The sequence below is a fragment of the Mizuhopecten yessoensis genome, unplaced genomic scaffold (genome assembly GCF_002113885.1).
Source record: "Mizuhopecten yessoensis strain PY_sf001 unplaced genomic scaffold, ASM211388v2 scaffold6971, whole genome shotgun sequence".
In the NCBI taxonomy this organism is placed as follows: Eukaryota; Metazoa; Mollusca; class Bivalvia; order Pectinida; family Pectinidae; genus Mizuhopecten; species Mizuhopecten yessoensis.
Genome location: NW_018406816.1, coordinates 241,267 through 266,251, shown reverse-complemented (window position 1 = coordinate 266,251; position 24,985 = coordinate 241,267). Strand labels below are relative to the sequence as shown.

The window sequence follows — 24,985 nt, the reverse complement described above, 5'->3', positions numbered from 1 at the left end:
ATTGTGTTGTTCACTGAAGCCGTTGTTTTGAAGTTGATGGTACCGTATATACTGGTGGTAAATAAGGCCATGTGCAGTTATAAGCCAGATAGCTTTGAAACAAAATCTATCCATGTAAATGTAAGGATCATATAGGCAAGTCTTTCTATATTTGGTATGTTGGTTCAAAGTTGAGAATAAATCCTGAGTAAACAATGAATTTGTTTTGGTGAAAGAAAGGCAGTGCACAAAATTGACTTTATTTTTCACTTGGTCGTCCAACATGGCCACCACGTCCGTGGATTGGTCAGAATTTAGTAATGACCAATTTTGCTCAAATTCGGTATGTAAGCATATGGTATTGAGAACATTAGCATTGTGTGTGACTGCAATGGTTGTTTAGGGGACATTGATAATGGCCCTCATCACAAACAGCGCTTGTTGCACAATGAAGATGAAAACTTAGCAGAATGATCTTGCCAAAGCTGAATTTTTCAAAATTTGATCCTAACATCTTAAAGCATACTGTTCAATTTGTATAATTCAAAGTACTCTGTAGCTCAATGTAAAAGGGGGAGATAATCAAGTCATTCACCATACAATGTTATCTAAGGATCCCTAGGCTTTTGACAGGAGAATTACGGTAATGGTAAATGAAACACAGAAGATGACACAGACAGAGAGACCTTTGTTCAGTGTTATTTCTGGCAATGCTACAGGACATGTGTGGCCTGTTATATATCTGTGATGTTAGTATATAAAAGTAATATATACAAAGTTTGATGTCAAATAATGCTGAAGTGTTGCTTCCTTACTAACGCCACAAACACTGTTTATATATGGTTGTGTTTCAATTATTCACACTGTACTTCCGGTGTCTGTCAGGTTTCCGTGATGCTTGTGATTGTAAAAGACTTTCCTATAACTTATTTAGGCTTCTGTGTTAGTTGTTGTTCAAAGCCACCATGTTAAATTTATATTTGAAGTGTATAGTTGATATTTTTTTATTCCGTTTCAAAGAAACAGTCATGGGAAGCACCAACAACTAGCGTATTTGTTGTTCAAATGACTTTGCATTTTCATCTGAATTCAAAGTTTTGAAAATAATCCGGATATAAAGTGTGTTTTTTTGGGTAACTTTTCATCAAAATGACGTAACTACTGTGCAGTTAAAGAGTTTGTTTTCTCTAAAATAGTGAATGACAGGGATTTATGAATAAATAATAATAATTAACCTAGGTTGTCCCTCCTTGTGACCTATGTTTTGTACAGACCCCTGAGTTCATCACTGGTAAAATATGGTAAATAAGAAAGAGATATTACTAAATTATATAGTAATGAAATTTGTTATTGCTGAAGTCATACTGAAAATTTAATAATTATAACCTGGCCAAAGGGCAAGTGAACTTATGTCATGGTGCGGTGTCCGTCGTCAGTCCGTCCTTGTCTGTCAACTTTTCCTTTAAACAACTTCTTCTGAAGAACTGAAAGGTATAGAATCTTCATATTTGGCTAGTTGCTTCCTGGGATGGAGCTTAACAAAGTTTGAGAATGAAAAATGACCTTGACCTTCTTTCAAGGTCACAGGGGTCAAATGTGTCAAACAACTCCTGAAGAAGAACTGAAAGGTATAGAATCTTTATATTTGGCTGGTGGCTTCCTGGCATAGAGCCCAACAAAGTTTGAGAATGAAAATTACCTTGACCTGCTTTAAGGTCACAGAGGTCAAATATGTCAAATGCTTCCAACGACTTCTTCAGAAATTAAAAGTTATAAAATTATAATATTTGGCTGGTGACTTCCTGGGATAGAGCTCACTAAAGTTTGCGAATGAAAATGACCTCAATCTACTTTAGAGGTCACAGAGGTCAACAACATTTTAATGGATTTGTTCTTAAGAACTAAAAGGAATGTATTCATAAGATTTGGCTGGTAGCTTTTTTGAATAGAGCTAACCAATTTGAGAAGGAAAATGACCTTGACCTTCTTTCAAGGTCACAGGGGTCAAATGTGTCAAACAACTCCTGAAGAAGAACTGAAAGGTATGGAATCTTTATATTTGGCTGGTGGCTTCCTGGCATAGAGCCCAACAAAGTTTGCGAATGAAAATTACCTTGACCTGCTTTAAGGTCACAGAGGTCAAATATGTCAAATGCTTCCAACGACTTCTTCTGAAGAATTAAAAGGTATAAAATTATAATATTTGGCTGGTGACTTCCTGGGATAGAGCTCACTAAAGTTTGCGAATGAAAATGACCTCAATCTACTTTAGAGGTCACAGAGGTCAACAACATTTTAATGGATTTGTTCTTAAGAACTAAAAGGAATGTATTCATAAGATTTGGCTGGTAGCTTTTTTGAATAGAGCTAACCAATTCGAGAAGGAAAATGACATTGACCTACTTACAAGGTCACAGGGAAAAATATGTCAAGCAACTTCTGAAGAAGAATCAAAAAGCATAGAATCTTGTAATAATATTTTGCTGGTAGTTTCAACAGATGGAGCCAACAAAGTTTGCGAGGGAAATAGTTTTAGTGCAATATAATATTTAATGAGATTATTCTGCTATGACTGCTTAAATAATCAGGTGAGCGATACAGGCCCTCTTGGGCCTCTTGTTAACCCACCATCATCAGACCGTGAGAGAGAGAGCCAGTATTTGGAAATAGTTGCATCATTATATTTGACCCTTTCAACCCTATGTAACTTTAATAGACTCTACCATGTATTGATCTGGATAAGGCCATTATGGTCTACAGTGGTGAAAGGGGTAGTGAGAATATTAATTTTTGCATGGTTGCTTGATTATCCAGGTGAGCGAAACAGGCCCTCTTGGCCTCTTGTTTAATGAAAGCAACAGGGATTATCTGGTTTTCAAATATATTTCAATATCTTACTCATCTGAGGACCGACTCTATGATCTTTGAGATATATCAGTGAAATAGAATGAAAATATAAAATGTATTTTTATAAATATGTTTTTGAGTAGAACTGTAGCTTGTGTGAATTAGTGGGTGAGAGCTATCGAGAAATAAAGTTACCTATGCTAACCTCTTTGAGCGTCTGAATGACGAATAATTAAGAAATAATTTGGGATGTCTGATGCCATTTTTATGAGAATAAAAAACTTTGTTTCCCATTCTGAATCATTCTACTTTGGTTTTGATTTGTCACCAAAATGTCAAAAGTGTCTGACTTTCAACAGAATTTAATTTTTAGACTTTTAATTAGTAAAAATGTTTTCATTCAAATTTTGTTAATCATTCAGTGATTTTTCAGTCCTTTTGGTAGAAGTGATTTTCTGAGGTTGTATACAATATTGATACCCTTTTTGAGGATTTGTGGAAGGTTTACATGTAACTTTTGAATTATGAATAGATATAATCAGTGGATATGACATTAATGAAAGTATTTAGTGATGTCTGCAAATAATATACATAAAAATATTCATCTAGATTGTTTTCATCTTCATTGTCCAGCAGGTAAAACCTCAACTCCTAAGGGAGTCATGTCGTCAAACCTTTATAATTACATTGGATACCTTTGGTTTGTCTGTTTGGGTTTAACGGCCCATCCATGGCTGTGGTCATTTAGGGCCATGTGTATGTGTAGATAATTAAAATAAAAAGGGGGTTAGAAAGATTGACTTCATTCTACATTGAAAGAAAAATTGTACTTAAAATTGCTTTCATTGTCAAAAATGTAAAGATGATCTGTTATCCCCTTAGGGATCCACAATTGATTCTCTTGATAAAAGGGTACCAATTGTTTTGACCCCTACGACTAAAATGAAGGTTTTATTGTCCCTAAATGAAGAATATGACTGGTTAATATGATTGATGCCTCAATGATTCTTAAATGAACCACAGACAGTTCATTGAGAAGGTTTAAACCCTCAACGGGAATCAGCCCTCTATAATCACATACCGGGTATGTGTGCTGATTGATTTCACCCCTAACACCTGCATGGAAGTTTGATTATTTTATGATGACCACTTGTGACCTTTACAAACAACCAAGGAATATTACCTTAACCATGACCCTGTGTGACCTTTTGACCCCAGGAGATGGGATGACCCCTGGGTTCAGAAGTCAGTGAATCAGCAGTTGTGTAGTATTACAGCTATTGGGTTGATATATCTAATCAAGCGTCCCAGTCCACGTACAATGGTATACCTTTACTACGGGAGACCAGCTGTTACTGTTGTTTTGTTAGGTAGTGTATGTGGGGGATTAAACATGCATGTTGCTGTAGGGAGCTGACAAACGTACATCTGTACCAGACAGGAATTGCGAGGGTAGAAAAACTACCGTACTGCAGAGATGTACAAGTAGAGGTGTTATCAGAGGTACACTGTGGTATGTCAATATCGGTGGATGTATTTACCTGATGTGTTTCTGATGGCAGTTTGATAGAATACCTGTGTGAAATCGTCACCTGGATAGCAAAACACGTGCACCAGCCAGAGTTCTGTATATTCTTACCGTTGGATTAGTTTTCTAATATTGTGTCAAATTCATACTGGATTTGTATGATGTAGACTCAAATTCTGATATGGAGTAAATAATAATATTGTGTCGGTTGTCACCGGGATTAAATGTGTCACCTGTGAGATTTATACCTGGATTTATCATATCTGGTATTGTTATCTTAAAAAATAATATAGAAAAGCTGTAATCAGTTTTGTCGGATGTGTTCATACCTGCTTTAAGTCCCTGGAGCTTTCCTGTAGACGAAACAAGAACAGTCATCATGGAAAAATATATCATCAAAAAAGGTAATGATTTTTTNGGGGGGGGAGAGAAGGAGAGGGGGGCACTTGTGTATATAAGGGCCACCATATACATACCGGCTCTTTAAATCATGGAAAAACACTGCATGCTCTTGTTGTCAATGGGTGTAAGTATACAGAGTAGACATCTATTATGACATAATATTGAGTATTGTGTACTTGAGACAGACATTTGTTTGTTATTGACAGGTGTCGGTGTACAGAGGTGACCTATATAGAGGTGACATCTATAACAACGTAACATCAAATATTGTGTACTTGAGACAGACATTTGTTTGTTATTGACAGGTGTCGGTGTACAGAGGTGACCTATATAGAGGTGACATCTATAATGATGTAACATTAAGTATTGGTTACTTAAGGCTGTCATTTGTTTGTTATTGACAGGTGTTGGTGTACAGAGGTGACCTATATAGAGGTGACATATATAATGATGTAACATTAAGTATTGTTTACTTAAGGCTGTCATTTGTTTGTTATTGACAGGTGTCGGTGTACAGAGGTGACCTATATATAGAGGTGGCGTGTACACCCCTAGGTGGAGACAGGTATATAACTACTGTTACGGCCTGTTAAGTTCTAGAACCTGTTAAAAGTTTATTGATATCTGCAGACACATCTTAGTACACGCTCCTTTAGTAAACATATTTTAAATTATCTGTGTCTATTTAAATTGATAATCTTGCTTAAGTTGGGAACAGCAATACATGGTTTGGATTTAAATTAATATGTATACCGGGAATTTTGCACTTCGAACAGTTATTGTATGTTACCGTAATCGATCTAAAGATAACCTTTGGCTTTGATAAGAAATCATTTTATAGAATAAGAATTAAATTAATTTGTGGGAGATTTACTTTTTGAGACAGGTAGACCTTTTGGTAACTTTTGTACTCGATGATTTATGAATTGCATGTAGAATTATTAAAATTTACACTTGAAACTCTTTGTGGTACATGTAAGGTTGTCTCTTTCCTCTGTGTGGTATATATGAGATTATCTCTTTCCTCTGTGTGGTACATGTAAGTTTGTCTCTTTCCTCTTTGTGGTATATATGAGATTATCTCTTTCCTCTGTGTGGTATATATGAGATTATCTCTTTCCTCTGTGTCAGGTACATATTAAATTATCTCTTTCCTCTGTGTGGTACGTATGAGATTATCTCTTTCCTCTGTGTGGTATATATGAGATTATCTCTTTCCTCTGTGTCAGGTACATATTAAATTATCTCTTTCCTCTGTGTGGTATATATGAGATTATCTCTTTCCTCTGTGTGGTATATATGAGATTATCTCTTTCCTCTGTGTCAGGTACATATTAAATTATCTCTTTCCTCTGTGTGGTATATATGAGATTATCTCTTTCCTCTGTGTGGTATATATGAGATTATCTCTTTCCTCTGTGTCAGGTACATATTAAATTATCTCTTTCCTCTGTGTGGTATATATGAGATTATCTCTTTCCTCTGTGTGGTATATATGAGATTATCTCTTTCCTCTGTGTCAGGTACATATTAAATTATCTCTTTCCTCTGTGTGGTATATATGAGATTATCTCTTTCCTCTGTGTGGTATATATGAGATTATCTCTTTCCTCTGTGTCAGGTACATATTAAATTATCTCTTTCCTCTGTGTGGTATATATGAGATTATCTCTTTCCTCTGTGTGGTATATATGAGATTATCTCTTTCCTCTGTGTCAGGTACATATTAAATTATCTCTTTCCTCTGTGTGGTATATATGAGATTATCTCTTTCCTCTGTGTGGTATATATGAGATTATCTCTTTCCTCTGTGTCAGGTACATATTAAATTATCTCTTTCCTCTGTGTGGTATATATGAGATTATCTCTTTCCTCTGTGTCAGGTACATATTAAATTATCTCTTTCCTCTGTGTCAGGTATATATGAGATTATCTCTTTCCTCTGTGTGGTATATATGAGATTATCTCCTTCCTCTGTGTCAGGTACATATTAAATTATCTCTTTCCTCTGTGTGGTATGTATGAGATTATCTCTTTCCTCTGTATGGTATATATGAGATTATCTCTTTCCTCTGTGTGGTACATATGAGATTATCTCTTTCCTCTGTGTGGTACATATGAGATTATCTCTTTCCTCTGTGTGGTATATATGAGATTAAATCTTTCCTCTGTGTCAGGTACATATTAAATTATCTCTTTCCTCTGTGTGGTATATATGAGATTATCTCTTTCCTCTGTGTGGTATATATGAGATTATCTCTTTCCTCTGTGTCAGGTACATATGAGATTATCTCTTTCCTCTGTGTGGTACATATGAGATTATCTCTTTCCTCTGTGTGGTACATATGAGATTATCTCTTTCCTCTGTGTGGTACATATGAGATTATCTCTTTCCTCTGTGTGGTATATATGAGATTATCTCTTTCCTCTGTGTGGTACATATGAGATTATCTCTTTCCTCTGTGTGGTACATATGAGATTATCTCTTTCCTCTGTGTGGTACATATGAGATTATCTCTTTCTTCTGTGTCAGGTACATATGAGATTATCTCTTTCCTCTGTGTGGTACATATGAGATTATCTCTTTCCTCTGTGTGGTATATATGAGATTATCTATTTCCTCTGTGTCAGGTACATATTAAATTATCTCTTTCCTCTGTGTGGTATATATGAGATTATCTCTTTCCTATGTGTGGTACGTGTAAGATTATCTCTTTCCTCTTCGTGGTACATGTAAGATTGCACTTTTTACTGTGTGGCGCAGAAGTCATAGTAAAAAGTATCCTTCCTTGACTTGATAATGGAGTGCTTGACCAAAATAAATATCAACTAGAGTCATGCCATGCCAGAAGTGATTATGTCCAATGAGGAACCTAGCTTCAGTAGTTGCCATAGAAACCAACAGAACAGAGTCTTTGTAACTCTCAAGTGGACCAGGCAATGTATGGTATTTTGGTCCTCCTAAATCTTGAAAAACATCTTGATGAATGCCTCAGAAAGACAGAAAAGGAAGCTCAGTGTATGCATTTGGAATACCAGCCTGGTCCTCACTGTAGACTGGTGTAGTAAGGGAGGATATGATCTACATGTCAAAATGGCTGCAAAATCAGGACAGAAAGCTTTAACTTATTCAGTACCTGTTATCTCTTTACATTATCTAATACTATTCATTGTCTTTATCTGAAAAAATCTTAATCTGACATCCTTTTATCTGATATCCTCCATTATCTAATACCCTCCAGTATATGATGCCCTCAATTATCTGATACCTTCCATTATCTGATACCTTCCATTATATGACACCCTCCATTATATGACACCCTCCATTATTTGATGCCCTCCATTATCTTATACCTTCCATTATCTTATACCTTCCACTATCTGACACCCTCCAATATCTGATACCTTCCATTATCTGATACCCTCAATTATCTGAAGCTTTCCATTATCTGACATCCTCCATTATCTGATACCTTCCATTATCTTACACCTTCCATTATCTGACATCCACCAATATCTGACACCTTCAATTATCTGATGCCTTCCATTATCTTATACCTTCCATTATATTATACCCTCCATTATCTGACACCCTCCATTATATTATACCCTCCATTATCTTATACCCTCCATTATCTTATACCTTCCATTGTCTGACACCCTCCATTATCTTAAACCTTCCGCTATCATGACACCCTCCATTATCTTTTACCTTCCATTATCTTATACCTTCACTTATCTGACACCTTCCATTTTCTGACACCCTCCATTATCTGACACCGATCATTATCTTATAACTTTCGTTATTTGACACCCTCCATTGTCTTATACTGTCCATTATATGACACCTTCCATGATCTGATATCCTCCTTTATCTGACATCCTACTTTATCTGATGCCCTCCATTATCTGACACCTTCCATTGTCTTACACCGTCCAATTTATGACACCTTCCATGAGCTGATATCCTCCTTTAAATGAGACCCTCCTTTATCGATCTGATACATTACTTTATCTGATGCCCTCCATTATCTGACACCCTCCATTATCTGACACCCTCCCTTATATGATGCCCTCCTTATTCTGTGACCCTTCTTTATTTGACACTCTTTCTACTACAAGTGTTTTAACTGTAAGAAGTGTTGTACTTGACATGCTGTATACCTGTATGGTGTACCATTATGAGACTGCTGTGCCAGCAAGTGACTATGTCATTGATAAAACACAGACACATGTTGCTGATGAGATACCTGTGGCTAGAAGTGTCATCATACCATACAAGTTAAAATAAAGCCCCTCCGAATATCTGCAAGATTATCAGAACTTTCTTCTTAATTATAACCAGACCAAGTCTTTATTGACTTTTTTCAGAAAACCTCTCGGATATCATCTTTTTGGGGAAACATACACACATTACCACACAATATATGTTAAACAAGTTAATAACCACATAACTTACTGTATTTGAACTTACTTGGCAACACCAAGGTAAAGTAATACTAAGGAGGGCAACGCAATGTGATATTAATGTAGTGCAGCTTACAGAATACAAACAATGGTATACGGGCTGTAGGATTCCATGACCGAGTCTGCTGTAAACAAAGTATGTAGGTTAAGCTTTAGCAAGAAAACTTTTGAGAACAGCACTGAAAAATCAATACAAGGTCACAGACCAGTCTGTGTTAGCAATCCATGGTCTAATGGCACATGCTTCTGTGTGGGTTCTACCATGTACACCAGTCTTCTTACAAGTGTCTGTTAGACACATGAGTTGTATCTGGAGTCAGTAGTTTTGTAGAGGAGTTGATCCACATATGCATTAGAGCATTGGGATGTGGTGGGATATTGACATGTGGAAGACAATTGTTTGGTAGTGGATTACGGGGTCAGGGTGGGCTGTTGTAGTCAGTGGATTAGGGGGCCAGGGTGGGCTGTTGTAGTCAGTGGATTAGGGGGTCAGAATGGGCTGTTGTAGTCAGTGGATTAGGGGTCAGGTTGGGCTGTTGTAGTCAGTGGATTAGGGGGTCAGGATGGGCTGTTGTAGTCAGTGGATTAGGGGGTCAGGGTGGCCTGTTGTAGTCAGTGGATTATGGGGTCAGAATTGGTTGTTGTAGTCAGTGTATTAGTGGGTCAGAATGGGCTGCTGTAGTCAGTGGATGAGGGGGTCAGGATGGGCTGTTGTAGTCAGTGGATTAGGGGGTCAGGATGGGCTGTTGTAGTCAGTGGAGTAGGGGGTCAGGGTGGGCTGTTGTAGTCAGTGGATTTGGGGGGTCAGGATGGGCTTTTGTAGTCAGTGGATTAGATGGTCAGGATGGGCTGTTGTTGTCAGTGGATTAGGGGGTCAGGGTGGGCTGTTGTAGTCAGTGGATTTGGGGGGTCAGGATGGGCTGTTGTAGTCAGTGGATTAGATGGTCAGGATGGACTGTTGTTGTCAGTGGATTAGAGGGTCAGGATAGGCTGTTGTTGTCAGTGGATTTGAGGGTTAGGATGGGCTGTTGTAGTCAGTGGATTAGGGGGTCAGGATAGGCTGTTGTAGTCAGTGGATTAGAGGGTCAGGATGGGTTGTTGTTGTCAGTGGATTAGAGGGTCAGGATAGGCTGTTGTATTCAGTGGATTAGGGGGTCAGAATGGACTGTTGTAGTCAGTGGATTAGGGGGTCAGGGTGGGCTGTTGTAGTCAGTGGATTAGGGGGTCAGGATAGGCTGTTGTTGTCAGTGGATTAGAGGGTCAGGATAGGCTGTTGTATTCAGTGGATTAGGGGGTCAGAATGGACTGGTGTAGTCAGTGGATTAGGGGGTCAGGGTGGACTGTTGTAGTCAGTGGATTAGGGGGTCAGGGTGGACTGTTGTAGTCAGTGGATTAGGGGGTCAGGATAGGCTGTTGTTGTCAGTGGATTAGAAGGGCAGGGTAGGCTGTTGTATTCAGTGGATTAGAGGGTCAGGATAGGCTGTTGTTTTCAGTGGATTAAAGGGTCAGGATAGGCTGTTGTTGTCAGTGGATTAGAAGGTCAGGATAGGCTGTTGTATTCAGTGGATTAGAGGGTCAGGATAGGCTGTTGTATTCAATGGATTAGGGGTTCAGTATGGGCTTAGTGTTAGTTCAATTCATCGTTAAATGTGTGGTCCCTCTGTTTTTATGAAAATGTTGACTTATCACACTTTAACTTGGTACATAATTCAGTTAAATAGGTTTGTTTGATCAGGGATTTGTCAGATTTTCACACTTCCAGCACGTTAGAAGCCACCTCAACGACTCTCAGGCTTTGTTTATTTACTGTTGGGATAATTTATTATATAAACTTATTACTGGTACAGGTTTGATCACCTCAGCATCTGATTACATCTCTGTGTCAACACGTTGGTGTGGCTATGTATACAGATTGGCTGTTTATCCTACACCAACAGTGGGAAGGTAAGGTAGATAAACTGGCCATGTTTAACCCTTTCACCCCTAGGTAACTTGAGTAGACTCTACCATACATTCATCTGGATGAGTCCATTATTGTCTACAGTGGTGAAAGGGATAACAATGTTTGACAGGTGATTAAGTCATAGTTCATAGATTACAAAATTGATATGTAATTTGTGTCAACATACCAGTGTGACGATGTTTGGTGATTAAAAAGTAAGTGATTAGGATTGACTTGCTCAAGTCAAAAACATATTGGCATGATGGTAAGACATTTATAGGAGAAGACATTTAAGGTAAGGAGGAACACTTTAAATGACAAATATGATGATAGATATAAGAAAAATGTCCATCCATAAACTTACAGACAACCTGTTTGTAGCTCACCTGCAGGAAGGGTAAGTGAGCTTAGGGGAAATTTAGGTAAATCATTTAAAATTCTTCTCTTTCTGTACAAATGGAAGGATTTGAGCCAAATTTTATCTATAACACCATTGGGCAAGGGGAATTCAAATATGTATAAACAGAGGGTGTGGTTCCCCTGGGGGCAGAGGGGCAAGGCCCATATGGGAGAACATGCATGTAGGGAAAATGTTTAAAATCCTTCTCCTTTTGTATGAATGAATTAAGGGATTTGAACCAAATTTTGTGTAGAGTATCTGAAGGCAAAGGGGACTTGATTTTGTATAAATGGGGGATGTGCCCCCACAACTTTGGGGCAGAGGGGCAGAGGGGCAGAGGGGCAGAGGGGCAGGGCCCTAATAGGGGTAATTTGGTCAAGTTGCTTAAAGTGATTTTTTCTCTGGAACAAAGTGACGGATATTGCCATATTTGGTTTTGAGTATTCTTTGGTGTTGAGGAATTAAAACTGTATCAGTTGAAGGGCTGACCCCTGTGTCTGAGGGACATTATCAAGATCCCTACCCTATAACCATGTTAACAATTTCTTAGCACCAAGAAACAAACACATTCAAAATATAAAAAATGACCCAACCACTAGGGACTTCATTCCCGAGCCATAACTTTGAAACGGTTGAGATCCCCAAACCCATAACCATGTATACCATTGCTCTGGACATAAAGAGACAAAAACAACCATGATATTAGTATTGACTCTTGTTTCTGGCCCCACTCCTTGCCCTAGGACCATAACTTTGAAATGGTTGAGGTCCTGAAGCTTTAGTCATACATACCATTGCTGGGCATAAGATCAAGATGAGCAATACAGGCCCTCTGTGCCTCTTGTGTCATTCTTTTATTGTGTCAGAAAATAACTAATCGTGTGTCGTCATTTAATTGCCTCAGACTCATCTTAAACATGTGTTAATATCTGCCAACATATTTAGGAAATGCCTTCAGATGCATTATAAGATTGACCTCTGTTGATTAAGCTTAGACATGGTTCAGAAATATAGAATTGATAAATTGATTTTGGAGTTTTTAATGAAGTATATATGTTTATAATACATATCATGTTATTGGTGCCAGCTTGTTTATTATCAAATAATTGTATGTTATGTTATTTATTGATGCCAGCTTGTCTGACTTGTGTAATACACTTGACTGCTGATTCAGTATACCAAAGCATTTTTGTTACTCTGGCTAAAATTTAACTGTAATTGTGCTATAGTCTGTCTAGATGCATAAATGGGAAATGGCACTCAGGGGAATGTGCCAATGATGGACTGGCGTCCGCTGGAGGAACAGCATGTACTTTAAGCAGCCATTATGGATGAAAACTGTGTTCCTAGACTAGAACTCCATTAGGCTGTTTGATCATTAATGATTGATCTTTAAAAACAATTCTTGGTCGTTTGCCAATTTCTTATAAGACCATACACTCTGTCAATAGTACCATATTTGTCCTGCAATAAGTCTAAGCTTGAGATTTGATTTACCCTAATGTTTAACAGATCTCACAAATAAGCAGTATAAACTAGAATCTGCATTTGTGTATCAAATTTAGCATAAGCCATGTACAATTTTAGAATTTAACTGACTTTCCCTTTCCCCAGACTTACCTGAGGTAAAACATGGTATACACTTTCACTCATGTTCCATAATGATTATTCTCTATAATAAGTGAATATGAAAGATGATTATCTGTATTGTCGATATCTTTTGAGGTCAGGTGATATAAAATATTATAGAAGGAGTTGTATTTAATAGCCCATACTGGTCTATGGTGTGTTTTCATTCCCTGACCCCCCCTGCCCTAAATTGCTCTTGTATCATATACAGTACATTTCACCTAATATCACGTCTGTTAATATCACTTTTCGGTTATTATCATGTTTTTTTGATGCACCGTTTTTCCTGCTATATAATCTATGCAATTCAATTCTTTTATTATCACCTGATTTTATGTCAATTTCTCTTAATATCACTTTATTTTGGCCACTGTCACAAAAAAAATACAGGTTAAATGGTGGTAATGATTCATGATAAATGCCTAGCTGGGGACCTTCTGTCACACCCTGGACGCATTATGAAAACAATTAATGCCTCGGCCTAACAGGGTATTTTTTACACCTGGCTGACTGTTAAACAATAGGTTGACTTACATACTTGTTAACATGATATTCACCTGTGGTTGGGGGAGCTAGGACAGTCTAACATCTGTAAACTTTTCTAATGCAAAGTGTGATGTATTCTTTCAACTATAATTATAACATGTGTACTATCTTCGATTACACACTTGCAGCAAATATCTAAGCAAATTAACCTATAAAAAGATGTTACTAGAGAAAGAACAGAATATATATCAAGATATAGGTAAATATTTACCAAGTCTCATGTTTACAATTGCATTTGATGCAGAATACCTGCCAAACACTTGTATGCCTATATCACTACTGCAGTCAACAATCATAATTACAATCGTACTCATCGTCATTTTGCTACTAACTATATGAAATGTAACTGCATACTGAAATGAAATACAAATATTATATTTATTTCTATACTTATTTACTTACATCTATATTTCAACTAGGGTAAAGAACAAGGTATCAATCTTCTTCGTAGAGCCACATCACTTAGGCATTTGACTAAGTTCACTTCCGGTTTTAATTTGAGGACTGAAAACATCAGAAAATATGTATTCTGTTTATGTCATGTTTCTGTTAATATCATGTTTTTCTCTGACAAATGGGAAGTGATATTAAGAGAAATCTACTGTATCAGCCATTTGGACAAAAGCTTTAATAGGTTAAGGACTTTCACACTTTATGAATCATTAATGTTCAATAAATTGTACATAGCAGAGATTTATGGTTGCTGTTCCACTCTCTGTACATAACAGAGATTTATTGTTGCTGTTCCACTGTCTACAAACATACAGTAACTTCCCTGCAGCTTTGACAAAGGTGTAGTGATTTCCCTCAGTAGATTCCGGCTCACTCGGGTCAGTGATAGTCTATATATAGTCCGACCAGTTTATGTGACCACCTCCATTAAGAGACCACCTGTGTTAAGAGACCACCTCCATTAAGAGACCACCTGTGTTAAGAGACATCTTTTAATGTTCCTTATTAAAATGAATTCTTTATGTCTGGCTTCCTTAAGAATAAAGGAGACATACAATCTAAGGTATTAGTACGAGTTCTACCATAATCTTGTCTGAGCCATAGTTATGTGACTGTAAATGCTATATTGATGAAATTAAACTATATCTACCCCAGCAGGTACATGGATGCACTGTGATTGTGACACCTTAACTTTGACCCTCAGGTTAAAAGTCGAATAAGTGTAAAATTTAGATAAAAATCTTGTCCTTCTAAACTGTTGAAGATATTTTGATGAAACCTGAAGAATAGTTACATAAGCTGAGGAAGGGGAAAACATTGATGTTAAAACCTCTAGGTCAAAGGTTAAATTGGTACAAATTGACTGATCAATGAGGTTTTATCTCGTTACCTAAAAATGTGCTTTAAAACTCAATCTTGGAATTGAATGGTGAAGTCTGTACCCGGCATTCCTTTCTTATGTTTGATTATTGCTAATTAGTAATTACATTCATCTCTTCAGTATCTCCACAAGTTGAGGGTGAAAAGACATCTGTTTGTATATATATATATATATATACTTTATCTTTCTTGGAAGTTGTCTTTATTCTTTGATAATAAGCTCAATGTTTTGAAGAACTACATTTTAATGAGAAAGCTTGGCACAGGGTTGTCAAACATTTCCACATGCCCCTAGCCTAGCTAGCGGGCTCCCATTTATCAATTCAAAAATTGATGAACACTTTGAGATCTACAGAAAGTTAAGTTTTTCTAATAGACAGTTTTGAGATAACCCCATGTACTAAATACATGTTATATGGTCCCTCTGTGCATTTCCAGAGACAATTTATCAATTTACAAAAGATAAAATATTTCTAAGAAATATTTTTGAGATGGTCCCTACGTGCATTATCAATTTACAAAAGGCAAAATAACGCCTAAGAAATACTTTTGAGATGGTCCCCATGTTCTTGCCCAGTGACACCATATCATGTATACAGATGGTCTAAGACTCAGGTATATTTTACAACTATCCGGCTTTATCTCTTGTGTATGATGAACTTGGTATAAGTGTTGGAGATATGTGTAACTATACCTCATGGGGTGCTAGCCAATCTTTTACAAACAAACCTTAAGGGTTTCACCCCCAATCTTAATCTTCTATCCAGAAACCAGTTGAGAAGAGCAGGGCTGAAATTTCAAACAGCAGAAAGCACTGGAATCTATTTCCAGGGTTTTGTGAACAATTTACGTACTTGTAAATTGTAAATGTGGATGTGAAACGATTGTTTTAACATCTTGGACCACCTGTGAATGGAGTTATCTTCTCTTGCCTGCAGATAATACTTTACCTGTTAGCCAACCTGTAAAACTGAGAAAAACAAGAATCTGGAAATAGTGGAAAATTCAGGGAGATGTTTATATGTTTTATAGGATGAGAAGTGTCTTCACAGATACATAAAACAAACATCCCTTATCTACAGGGAAAGTTCAGACAGACATACACAAGGATTACAATATCAAGTGTTGACATCTTTAATGGTCACAGTCTCAGATTTTTTTTCTTGGGGACATATCCCATGTAATTCTGACATGAATTGACGTAATAAAAAAGGGGCCCAGACATGTAGGAGAATATCAGATGTTGACAGGTAATATAATGTAACTGAGATTTTTATGTCTGCACTCACTTGTGATATTGAGGTCTGTGTAAAGCTTAGGTAGAATTTTTTTTTTTGCAGTGATTCAAATTTTCCTCTTTTTTGTGTGTGTTTGTTTTCTTGGAGGGTGTTTAGGTTGATTTTGCCCTGGAGAATATTTGCACCTGTGTGACCGCGAGAGAGTAATGTTGTGTACTTATTGAGATGCTCGTCTGATTTGTCCATTTTATCGAATGGATTAACACCTGCAACTAGATCACAGGTAGGTGTATATATACAAAGTACTGTTACAGGTGAAAATGTTCCAGGTATGATATTATACACATGTATATACAGGTAGGGGAAGATTCAGTAATGTATTTCTGTACATGTTTGTTCCGTTCCTGGGGAGGTCTTAAAACCATGTAAGAATGTGATGACCCACACACATTGTAATCAGACTGACCAATTAAACTCAGAATTTCATTGTGTTAAAAGAATCTTATAGATGTGTGTGCTAGCTTTAAACTTCTTATACTGATGGTCTTCAATCTAGTGAGAACCTAGGGAGTGTTACAACAGAAATGAATGCAGTATTTGATGCAAAACATTGAAAGTCCAATAGTAGGAAATAAAAAATATCAGTTATCAGTTTTTAAACCAGCATTAGTGAATTATCACAATTGGGAATGTTGTCATTAGGACATGGAGGGAGATTGAGTGGTATGGTAGGAAGGATGGGATCAGAGATGGAGAAACATAGAAAGATGAAAAAAAAATGATTGAGGCAGTAAAAGAGAAGAGGGGAGGGAGGAAAAGATACACGGACGAGTAAACAAGGGTGGCATGCATCCCTATCGTTGTATGTATATAGTGTATTGTGTTTAATTTGGCTTTCTTTTAAATTCAATATTTTCCTACTATGTCCTGAGTCCATGTTTAAGGGGACAGATTTTCTCTTTTTTTTTTTTATATATATATTGAAAATAGTGCAAGTTATCTAGCTATTTCAAAATCCTGTCACTTTAACTGGAAACAAGCATTTTTCTGTTGTACACTAGCTTAAGCTTGTGCAAGGTTTCTCATCACTTGGAAATAAAAACCTGCCTGAGTTAATTACCTTATAGCTGTAGGGTTCATATCTCAAGGTCACCCGTACTTTATCAAGATCTAACAGCTTTTCACTGTAGGGGATATTTACTCTGTTTTCTACTGCAGGGGTCCCCTTAGATTGGGGTACTACTGTAGGGAATCCCCTTAGATTGGAATACTACTGCAGGGATTCCCTTAGATTGGGGAACTTCTGTAGGGGGTCCCTTAGATTGGGGTACTACTGCAAGGGATTGGGCCACTACTGCAAGGGATTGGGCCACTACTGCAAGGGATTGGGCCGCTACTGCAAGGGATTGGGCCACTACTGCAAGGGATTGGGCCACTACTGCAAGGGTCCCTTTAGATTGGGTTACTTCTGAAGGGGTCCCCTTAGATTGGGGTACTACTGTAGGGGGTCCCCTTGGATTGGGGTACTACTGTAGGGGGTCCTCTAATTGGGGTACTACTTGAAGGGTCCCCTTAGATTTGGGTACTACTGTAGGGGGTCCCCTTAGATTGGGGTTCTAGTGTAGGGGGTCCCCTTAGATTGGGGTACTACTGTAGGGGGTCCTCTAATTGGGGTACTACTTGAAGGGTCCCCTTAGATTTGGGTACTACTGTAGGGGGTCCCCTTAGATTGGGATACTACTGTAGGGGGTCCCCTTAGATTGAATACTACTGCAGGGGGTCCCCATAGATTGGGGTACTACTGCAGGGGGTCCCCTTAACTTTGGATACTACTGCAGGGGGTCCCCTTAGATTGGGGTTCTACTGTAGGGGTCCCCTTATATTGGGGTACTTCTGTAGGGGTCCCCCTAGATTGGGGTACTACGGTAGGGGTCCCCTTATATTGGGGTACTTCTGTAGGGGTCCCCCTAGATTGTGGTACTACGGTAGGGGTCCCCTTAGATTGTGGTACTACTGTAGGGGTCCCCGTAGATCGTGGTACTACGGTAGGGGTCCCCTTATATTGGGGTACTTCTGTAGGGGTCCCCTTATATTTGGGTACTACTGTAGGGGTCCCCTTAGATTGGGGTACTACTGTAGGGGTCCCCTTAGATTGTGGTACTACGGTAGGGGTCCCCTTAGATTGTGGTACTTCTGTAGGGGTCCCCGTAGATCGTGGTACTACGGTAGGGGTCCCCTTATATTTGGGTACTACTGTAGGGGTCCCCTTAGATTGGGGTACTACGGTAGGGGTCCCCTTAGATTGGGGTACTACTGTAGGGGTCCCCTTAGATTGGGGTACTACGGTAGGGGTCCCCTTAGATTGGGGTACTACTGTAGGGGTCCCCTTAGATTGGGGTACTACGGTAGGGGTCCCCCTAGATTGGGTACTACGGTAGGGGTCCCCTTATATTTGGGTACTACGGTAGGGGTCCCCTTATATTTGGGTATGGTGGTGGAAGAGTTCGCTTGTTTGTCGCAGATATTGTTTCTTAGACCACAGTATGTGTCATACATTTTATTTGACGGAGCTTATGTTTGATAAGGGTTTGTTATGATGAGGATTTCAAGTCTGTTTGACTGAGATATTTTGAAAGATGTGTTCTGTTGAAATTCTGTAGAATTGACATTTATATTTATAGATAGTGTTTTATGTTTTTAGATGAATTATATGACACATTATCAAGAGATGGAATCTACACATTGTTCGTGATGTTGAAAAATTAAGCTGTGAAAATGTAACCCTCATGTTTACTTCGATTTTGCTGCTATGTAAATAGGGGTTAAGTGATTAACACAGAAAACATATGTTTTGATGAACTTTGATATCATTAATGGTGTTGATGATAGTTTGATGAACTTTGATATCATTAATGGTGTTGATGATAGTTTGATGAACTATACCGTAATGGTGTTTAATGGTCCAGTGTGAATACTTAACGACAAAAACCGGCCAAAGTACAGAGTTCATGTTTACAAATGTCATGACTTGATATAATTATAAAAAAAAATCTGGGTGATTATATATATGTGTTCTATTTTATAGCATAAACATTCCTTGTCAGGACTCGGTGTAAGATTTCACAATAAGGCATCAAGTATCATTTCAACTTACCTCCCATGTATACAAGGACAAATTGAAGGAGGACGGGTGGGCAGCTTTGAGTTAGAGGTCGTTCAAGGACATGAAGTTTGTTGAGATTTATTGGAGCGTAAAGATTGACAGTGGAGCAGCCTTCGTCAGATATTGTTCAGATATTGTTCGTTGTCATTTATATTTCTTAAGTTTTAACTGTTAGCCGTGATATAGTTATCGTGATATAATTAACGGAGTCAATTCAAAGGAAATATTATGTTTGGCGAAGTTACGTTGTGATGAGAGAAACATGTACGTGGGTCTGATCAGTGTCCGACCTTATACTGGAGACTGTCGGTACCAGTTTGGTAAGTAAAATCATAGGATTTACTGGACATTGTCAGGTCATGTATAATGATTAAACAGTGTTAAGTATCAATAGTGAACATATCTAATAGTTCCACAATGTAGCCAGTGTTTTAGGGGACAAATATTGATCTTTTTCTATTGACTATCCAGGATACTTCTGATCGTAGCAAATGTGACTGGATTATCTAGGCTCCATCCATTGAGTGAAAAAAGTTGTGAACAGGATCAAGGATTAAAATTGTGAATAAAATGGGAACTACACAAATATTTATAAGTTTCATTTTCATTTCGATTTCATTTAGAAAAGATATGCCCTCCAGTAATTTGACCTTGAGAAAAAGCAAAAATTTGACCATGAACTATGTTGACAGCAAGGGAAGTGGCAATATATATTGGGGTTATACTGTCAAATATTCTGTTATAAAGGGAAACCAAAACCAAAATAGGAAGTAGTTGGCTTATTGGTAGGATGTGGATCTCCAGTTTGTACATTGTGTGATGGTTGTAGATGAAAACAGAGGTGTACATGTTGATGAAGACTTGGATGGTCAATAACTAATGCACTTCTGTGTCACTTCCTTTACTGCCAGAAACTTTTATATTGGACATAGGTTCGTATATTTTCCAGATTAAATAAACCTGTGTTATTTATTGCTCCAGGTGAAGAACTTCTGTCAGATAAAGGTTTAGAGTTCCATAGCAACCACATAAGGGGCAGATTTATTCTGCCCAGGTGTATAAATGCGTTTTATTGTACAGAAGTACATCGTCAGATTGTTTTGGACCTGGGCACGTTGTTTTGGATTATGTTTTGCTACAAACGGGGAGAGTGACTGAGTACCCCTTGGACTGTTTGTGATCCTGGTAAAAAAATAATATATTAAATGAAAATCAAAGCATTTCACTTGTGTAAGCTCCAATATACCCAGTCGTAAAAGCAGTTAACAGTACGTTGGAGAGTAAACCCCTGGATAGACTGGTGTCCTCCGAGACAGAGAAGTGCACTTTTGCTTACCTTATGAACCTCTCTAGAACAAAATATATGTCTTGAGTGAGACATGACTGACTAAAGTAGACTTTGAGTCTAAACGAAAATAGGAGCTGTGATGGCCGAGTGGTTAAGACGTCTGACCGTCAACCATCACTAACACTCCACCACTGGGTCACAGGTTCGAGACCTTTGTGGGGCATTCAGCAGGTGGTCTGGCAGCAGGTCAGTGGTTTTTCTCTAGGTACTCTGGTTATGGTTATGCTCCACCACCAAAACCTGGCTCGTCCTTGACCATAGCTGTTAATAGGATGTAAAACACAAACTTAAATAAACCAAATCTAAATGAAGATAACTGGGCGTCAGCATTCTTAAATGGTTCATAATTGCTATGAACATGAGTTAAAAGTTTACATTGGAATTATTGTATTTTGTTTCTGGTCAATGTTTTTTTTCTGCCAGCTCAAAAATCTAATGTGTTTGACTCTCTGACTAAACTGGGCCTCCATACTGGTCAGATCATATTACATGTATATGAAGACAAATCCATTGACAGTCTATATATATAGTAGTGTCATCCATATCAGCATTCATTAACTGGAAATGGATTTGAAACACAGTTGTGTACTAACTGATTATAAACATTTGGTTTCAGATTTCAAGTATATTAGTTAAGATCATCAGAACCCATTTCTTACCAAATCTTGTACAATTTCAACAGATTTCAGAAAGGATCCAAGTTATTTTCACTGGTGAGATTTACACCATGAATCAGGATCTNCCCCCCGACAGTTCAGTTAGTTGATGATCAAGTGTACTAGTTGTAAATTCATCAACTTTCTTTATACACATGAAATATCAGGATACCTGATTGAATCATGACTCTGAGAATTCAATTTGATATATGAATTAATTGTATCATACATTATGTTATTCTACAGCCACAATTTGCAAAAGCATGGTTAACTTAATGATACATTTGATATAAATTTCCGAATTATTTTGTTGAATATATAGATATTTTTGAACTTTTGTTTCATTCTGTATATAAATGAATTTAGTTACAAGATTTTTGAAAATGTTCTTAATGAAAGATTTATAGTGACTTGATGTGAAGCTGCTAAGGCTTTTAACAACAGGCCGAAAGGGTCATACAATGGTAATGGCAAGAGGATGACTCGGCAAAGCTTTAAGTCAGCTATTATAATTGAGTTGAAGCATTTCATTAGGAAGGTTTCAAATATTATAATTAAGTATATTAAACAACATTTACAGACAATTAAAGTGATTGCTAGAAACACCAAAAGTGTTCTTAATGTTAAAGACATTTAAAAAAAAAAATGATCTTGAAAATTCTAGTGGTGGCTTGTGAGGGCTTACAAAGTTTGGAGCATCTTGGTTCTAGAGTCCAGTTTTGAATGTAGAGATGGTCACTGTGACCTGTTGGTATCCTGTTACCAACATAAATATTAAATTACATGGAATCTCCAGTTAAAATGTCTCATATCTTATCTAGAATGATAAATCAGACACTTTATTGCTGGTATGGTGTAAACTTATAGGAGTCCCATGTATATGTTGTATTAGCCATGACCTCACAGGGGTCAGTGTTCAGTCTGGCCAGGAACTGACCAGCTGTACATACCAAAGCCACTGACCACAGTAAGATGTACAGTATAAGGTTTAGGCTGACTACCGGCCCCCGTAAGTTTTTATGAAGAATTTCTCAACTGCATTTTATTACTAGCTTATCAGACATCCAAGTGATCAAAATTATTAGAGTTATTTTTTTTCTAAATAATTCAATATTCTAGAGACGGAGGCCAGTCTATATAAGGTTGTGTTGACCAGTCTTAGTCTATAATAAAGATATTGACCAACTTTTCTTATTTGTTCCTAAAAAGAATAAAGGGTTTTTAAATATTCAGTACATACAGACCTGATGAAATAGTGACTGATTTAGACTGCTGGGCAGCACTGACCAGAGGTAGGGCAGCACTGACCCATCACTGACTCAGATATGTTGACCACACAGTCAATAAATTAATACATAAAGTGGACATGACTGTCCTTGGTTGGGGTTAACCTGACCAATCTTCAGAAATATTATGCATAAACCTGCCATCTGCCTAGTCATAGCTTTAGAATAAGACCAGACTGACCACCATTAAGGCTGAGGTGACCGCTGGTCAACTCTAGTTGGTGCTAATGACTTGACCATGTGAAGGGACCTCTGCACTTTATGACACTGGGTATTAAGTAGCTAGTGGAAATTGCCAACTCATGTAGTAAATGTGCTGCATTTCTCCCTGAAAGTAAACTAGAATGATATTAGAGAAGAGTTCTTTTGTGTGTCAGTCTGTGTGTTTGTTTATGGCAGAACGTTTGAAGGGGTATACTCGGGGTGTCCATCCCTCTGTAACCAAAACGTTTTGGTTTGGCACACTACTCCACCATTCTCTACCGATTGCAATGAAGCTAACAAACATCAAAACATTACTAATACAATTGGTTTGAGGATATTTACTGTATGGTATGGAGGGAGTGGCTATCATTGTTTGAGGATATTTTCTGTATGGGATGGAGGGTGGGGCTATCATTGTTTTAGGATATTTATTGTATGGTATGGAGGGAGGGGCTATCATTGTTTTAGGATATTTATTGTATGGTATGGAGGGGGTGGCTATCATTGTTTGATGATATTTACTGTATGGTGTGGAGGGAGTGGCTATCTTTGTTTGAGGATATTTATTGTATGGTATGGAGGGAGTAGCTATCATTGTTTGAGGTTATTTACTGTATGGTATGGAGTGAGTGGCTATCATTGTTTGAGGATATTTACTGTATGGCATGGAGGGCTATTATTGTATGAGGATATTTACTGTATGGTATGGAGGGAGTGGCTATCATTGTTTGAGGATATTTATTGTATGGTAGGGAGGGAGTGGCTATCATTGTTTGAGGATATTTACTGTATGGCATGGAGGGAGTGGCTATCATTGTTTGAGGATATTTACTGTATGTTATGGCCATTTCACACTAAGTGACCTTCCTGATCCCATTGTCAGCCTCTGGACCAATATCAACAGGCCAGACCACCTGCATCTCTACAGAACTTCTTGGAATTTCCTTTGTTTTCTTTTAAAAAAATTCTTTGAAATATTTCATGAATTTCTTTGGCAATTTGCTTGGATTCCGGCTTTCAGGTAAGGGCATAATGCATGTATAGCCTTATTATAGCAGTTGTCATATCGCAATTACCATGGAGGAAATTGTGACATTGTACAAGTTATTTTGTTGTATTTTAAAGATGAAACAAAAACAGAAACTATTTCATTTTTACCTGTGAAATATGTAGCATGTTTTATGATGAAAATACGTTCATCTCATATGTGGAAATATATCAAACATTTTAACATCTTGGTTTGAAGAATGTATCTATAGGATATAATCCTTAAGAGATATTAAGTAATTAAAAAACAACAAGTATATGTAGATTATTTGTTGACTATTGAATACGATACAGAAAAATCTCATCCCACACATCAGGTTTGCTGTCTATATTAAGTCTGAAACCAGAAATATGGAATTAGACATTTAACAGGAAGCTGTTGGCCTCCACTAGTCATTAAAATGTGTGTATAACAATTCGGTAATGAAGTATTTGGGGCAAAATTTCTTTCTGTAGAATTAGATGTCGGCTAGCTAGAGGTCACTTTACTGGACACTGGCTATCACTACACTAGCCAGTGGTCAAGCTTCCCACTAGATAATTGAGTGCAATGCATGCAGTGGGTGAACATTGTACAGATTGGAACTGAATTAGCCTCTGGTTGTCTCCGCTGTTGTTCTGAGAGCCTGATCAGGTTTAAGACTGATATTGCCAATCAACTCCTGATGGAAATGGAATAATGGGTTTATAAGGAGTGGACAGATTGAGATTTGGCTTGGATAGGGTCTGAATAGACCACAGATGTGACACATGGTCCAGTGTCCGTCGAGGTAAAGGTGTTGTAGTGTTGACATCGTATAGTTGACTTTGTCATTATAGTGCTGTAAGGTGTGATTCAACCTGTCCTCAGATCCTTGTCATTATAGTGCTGTAAGGTTTGATTCAACCTGTCCTCAGATCCTTGTCATTATAGTGCTGTAAGGTGGGATTCAACCTGTCCTCAGATCCTTGTCATTATAGTGCTGTAAGGT

The 24,985-nt window shown here is 37.7% G+C and overlaps 1 protein-coding gene across 9 annotated transcripts in view; it reads left to right on the top strand.

Moving 5' to 3' along the window:
• LOC110452905 (sickle tail protein-like) overlaps positions 1-24,985 on the top strand; it is a 223,951-nt gene that overhangs the window by 74,631 nt on the left and 124,335 nt on the right. Inside the window, exon 1 of one of the 9 annotated variants that reach the window (XM_021501651.1) lies at positions 4,197-4,758. The exons of 7 other annotated variants lie outside the window; for them this stretch is intronic. In XM_021501651.1, the coding sequence (XP_021357326.1) occupies positions 4,734-4,758 (25 nt within the window). In that variant the 5' untranslated portion in view covers positions 4,197-4,733. Of the gene's footprint in view, positions 1-4,196; positions 4,759-19,721; positions 19,794-24,985 lie in introns of those variants that run through there. One more of the 9 variants, XM_021501650.1, reaches the window with a different exon arrangement.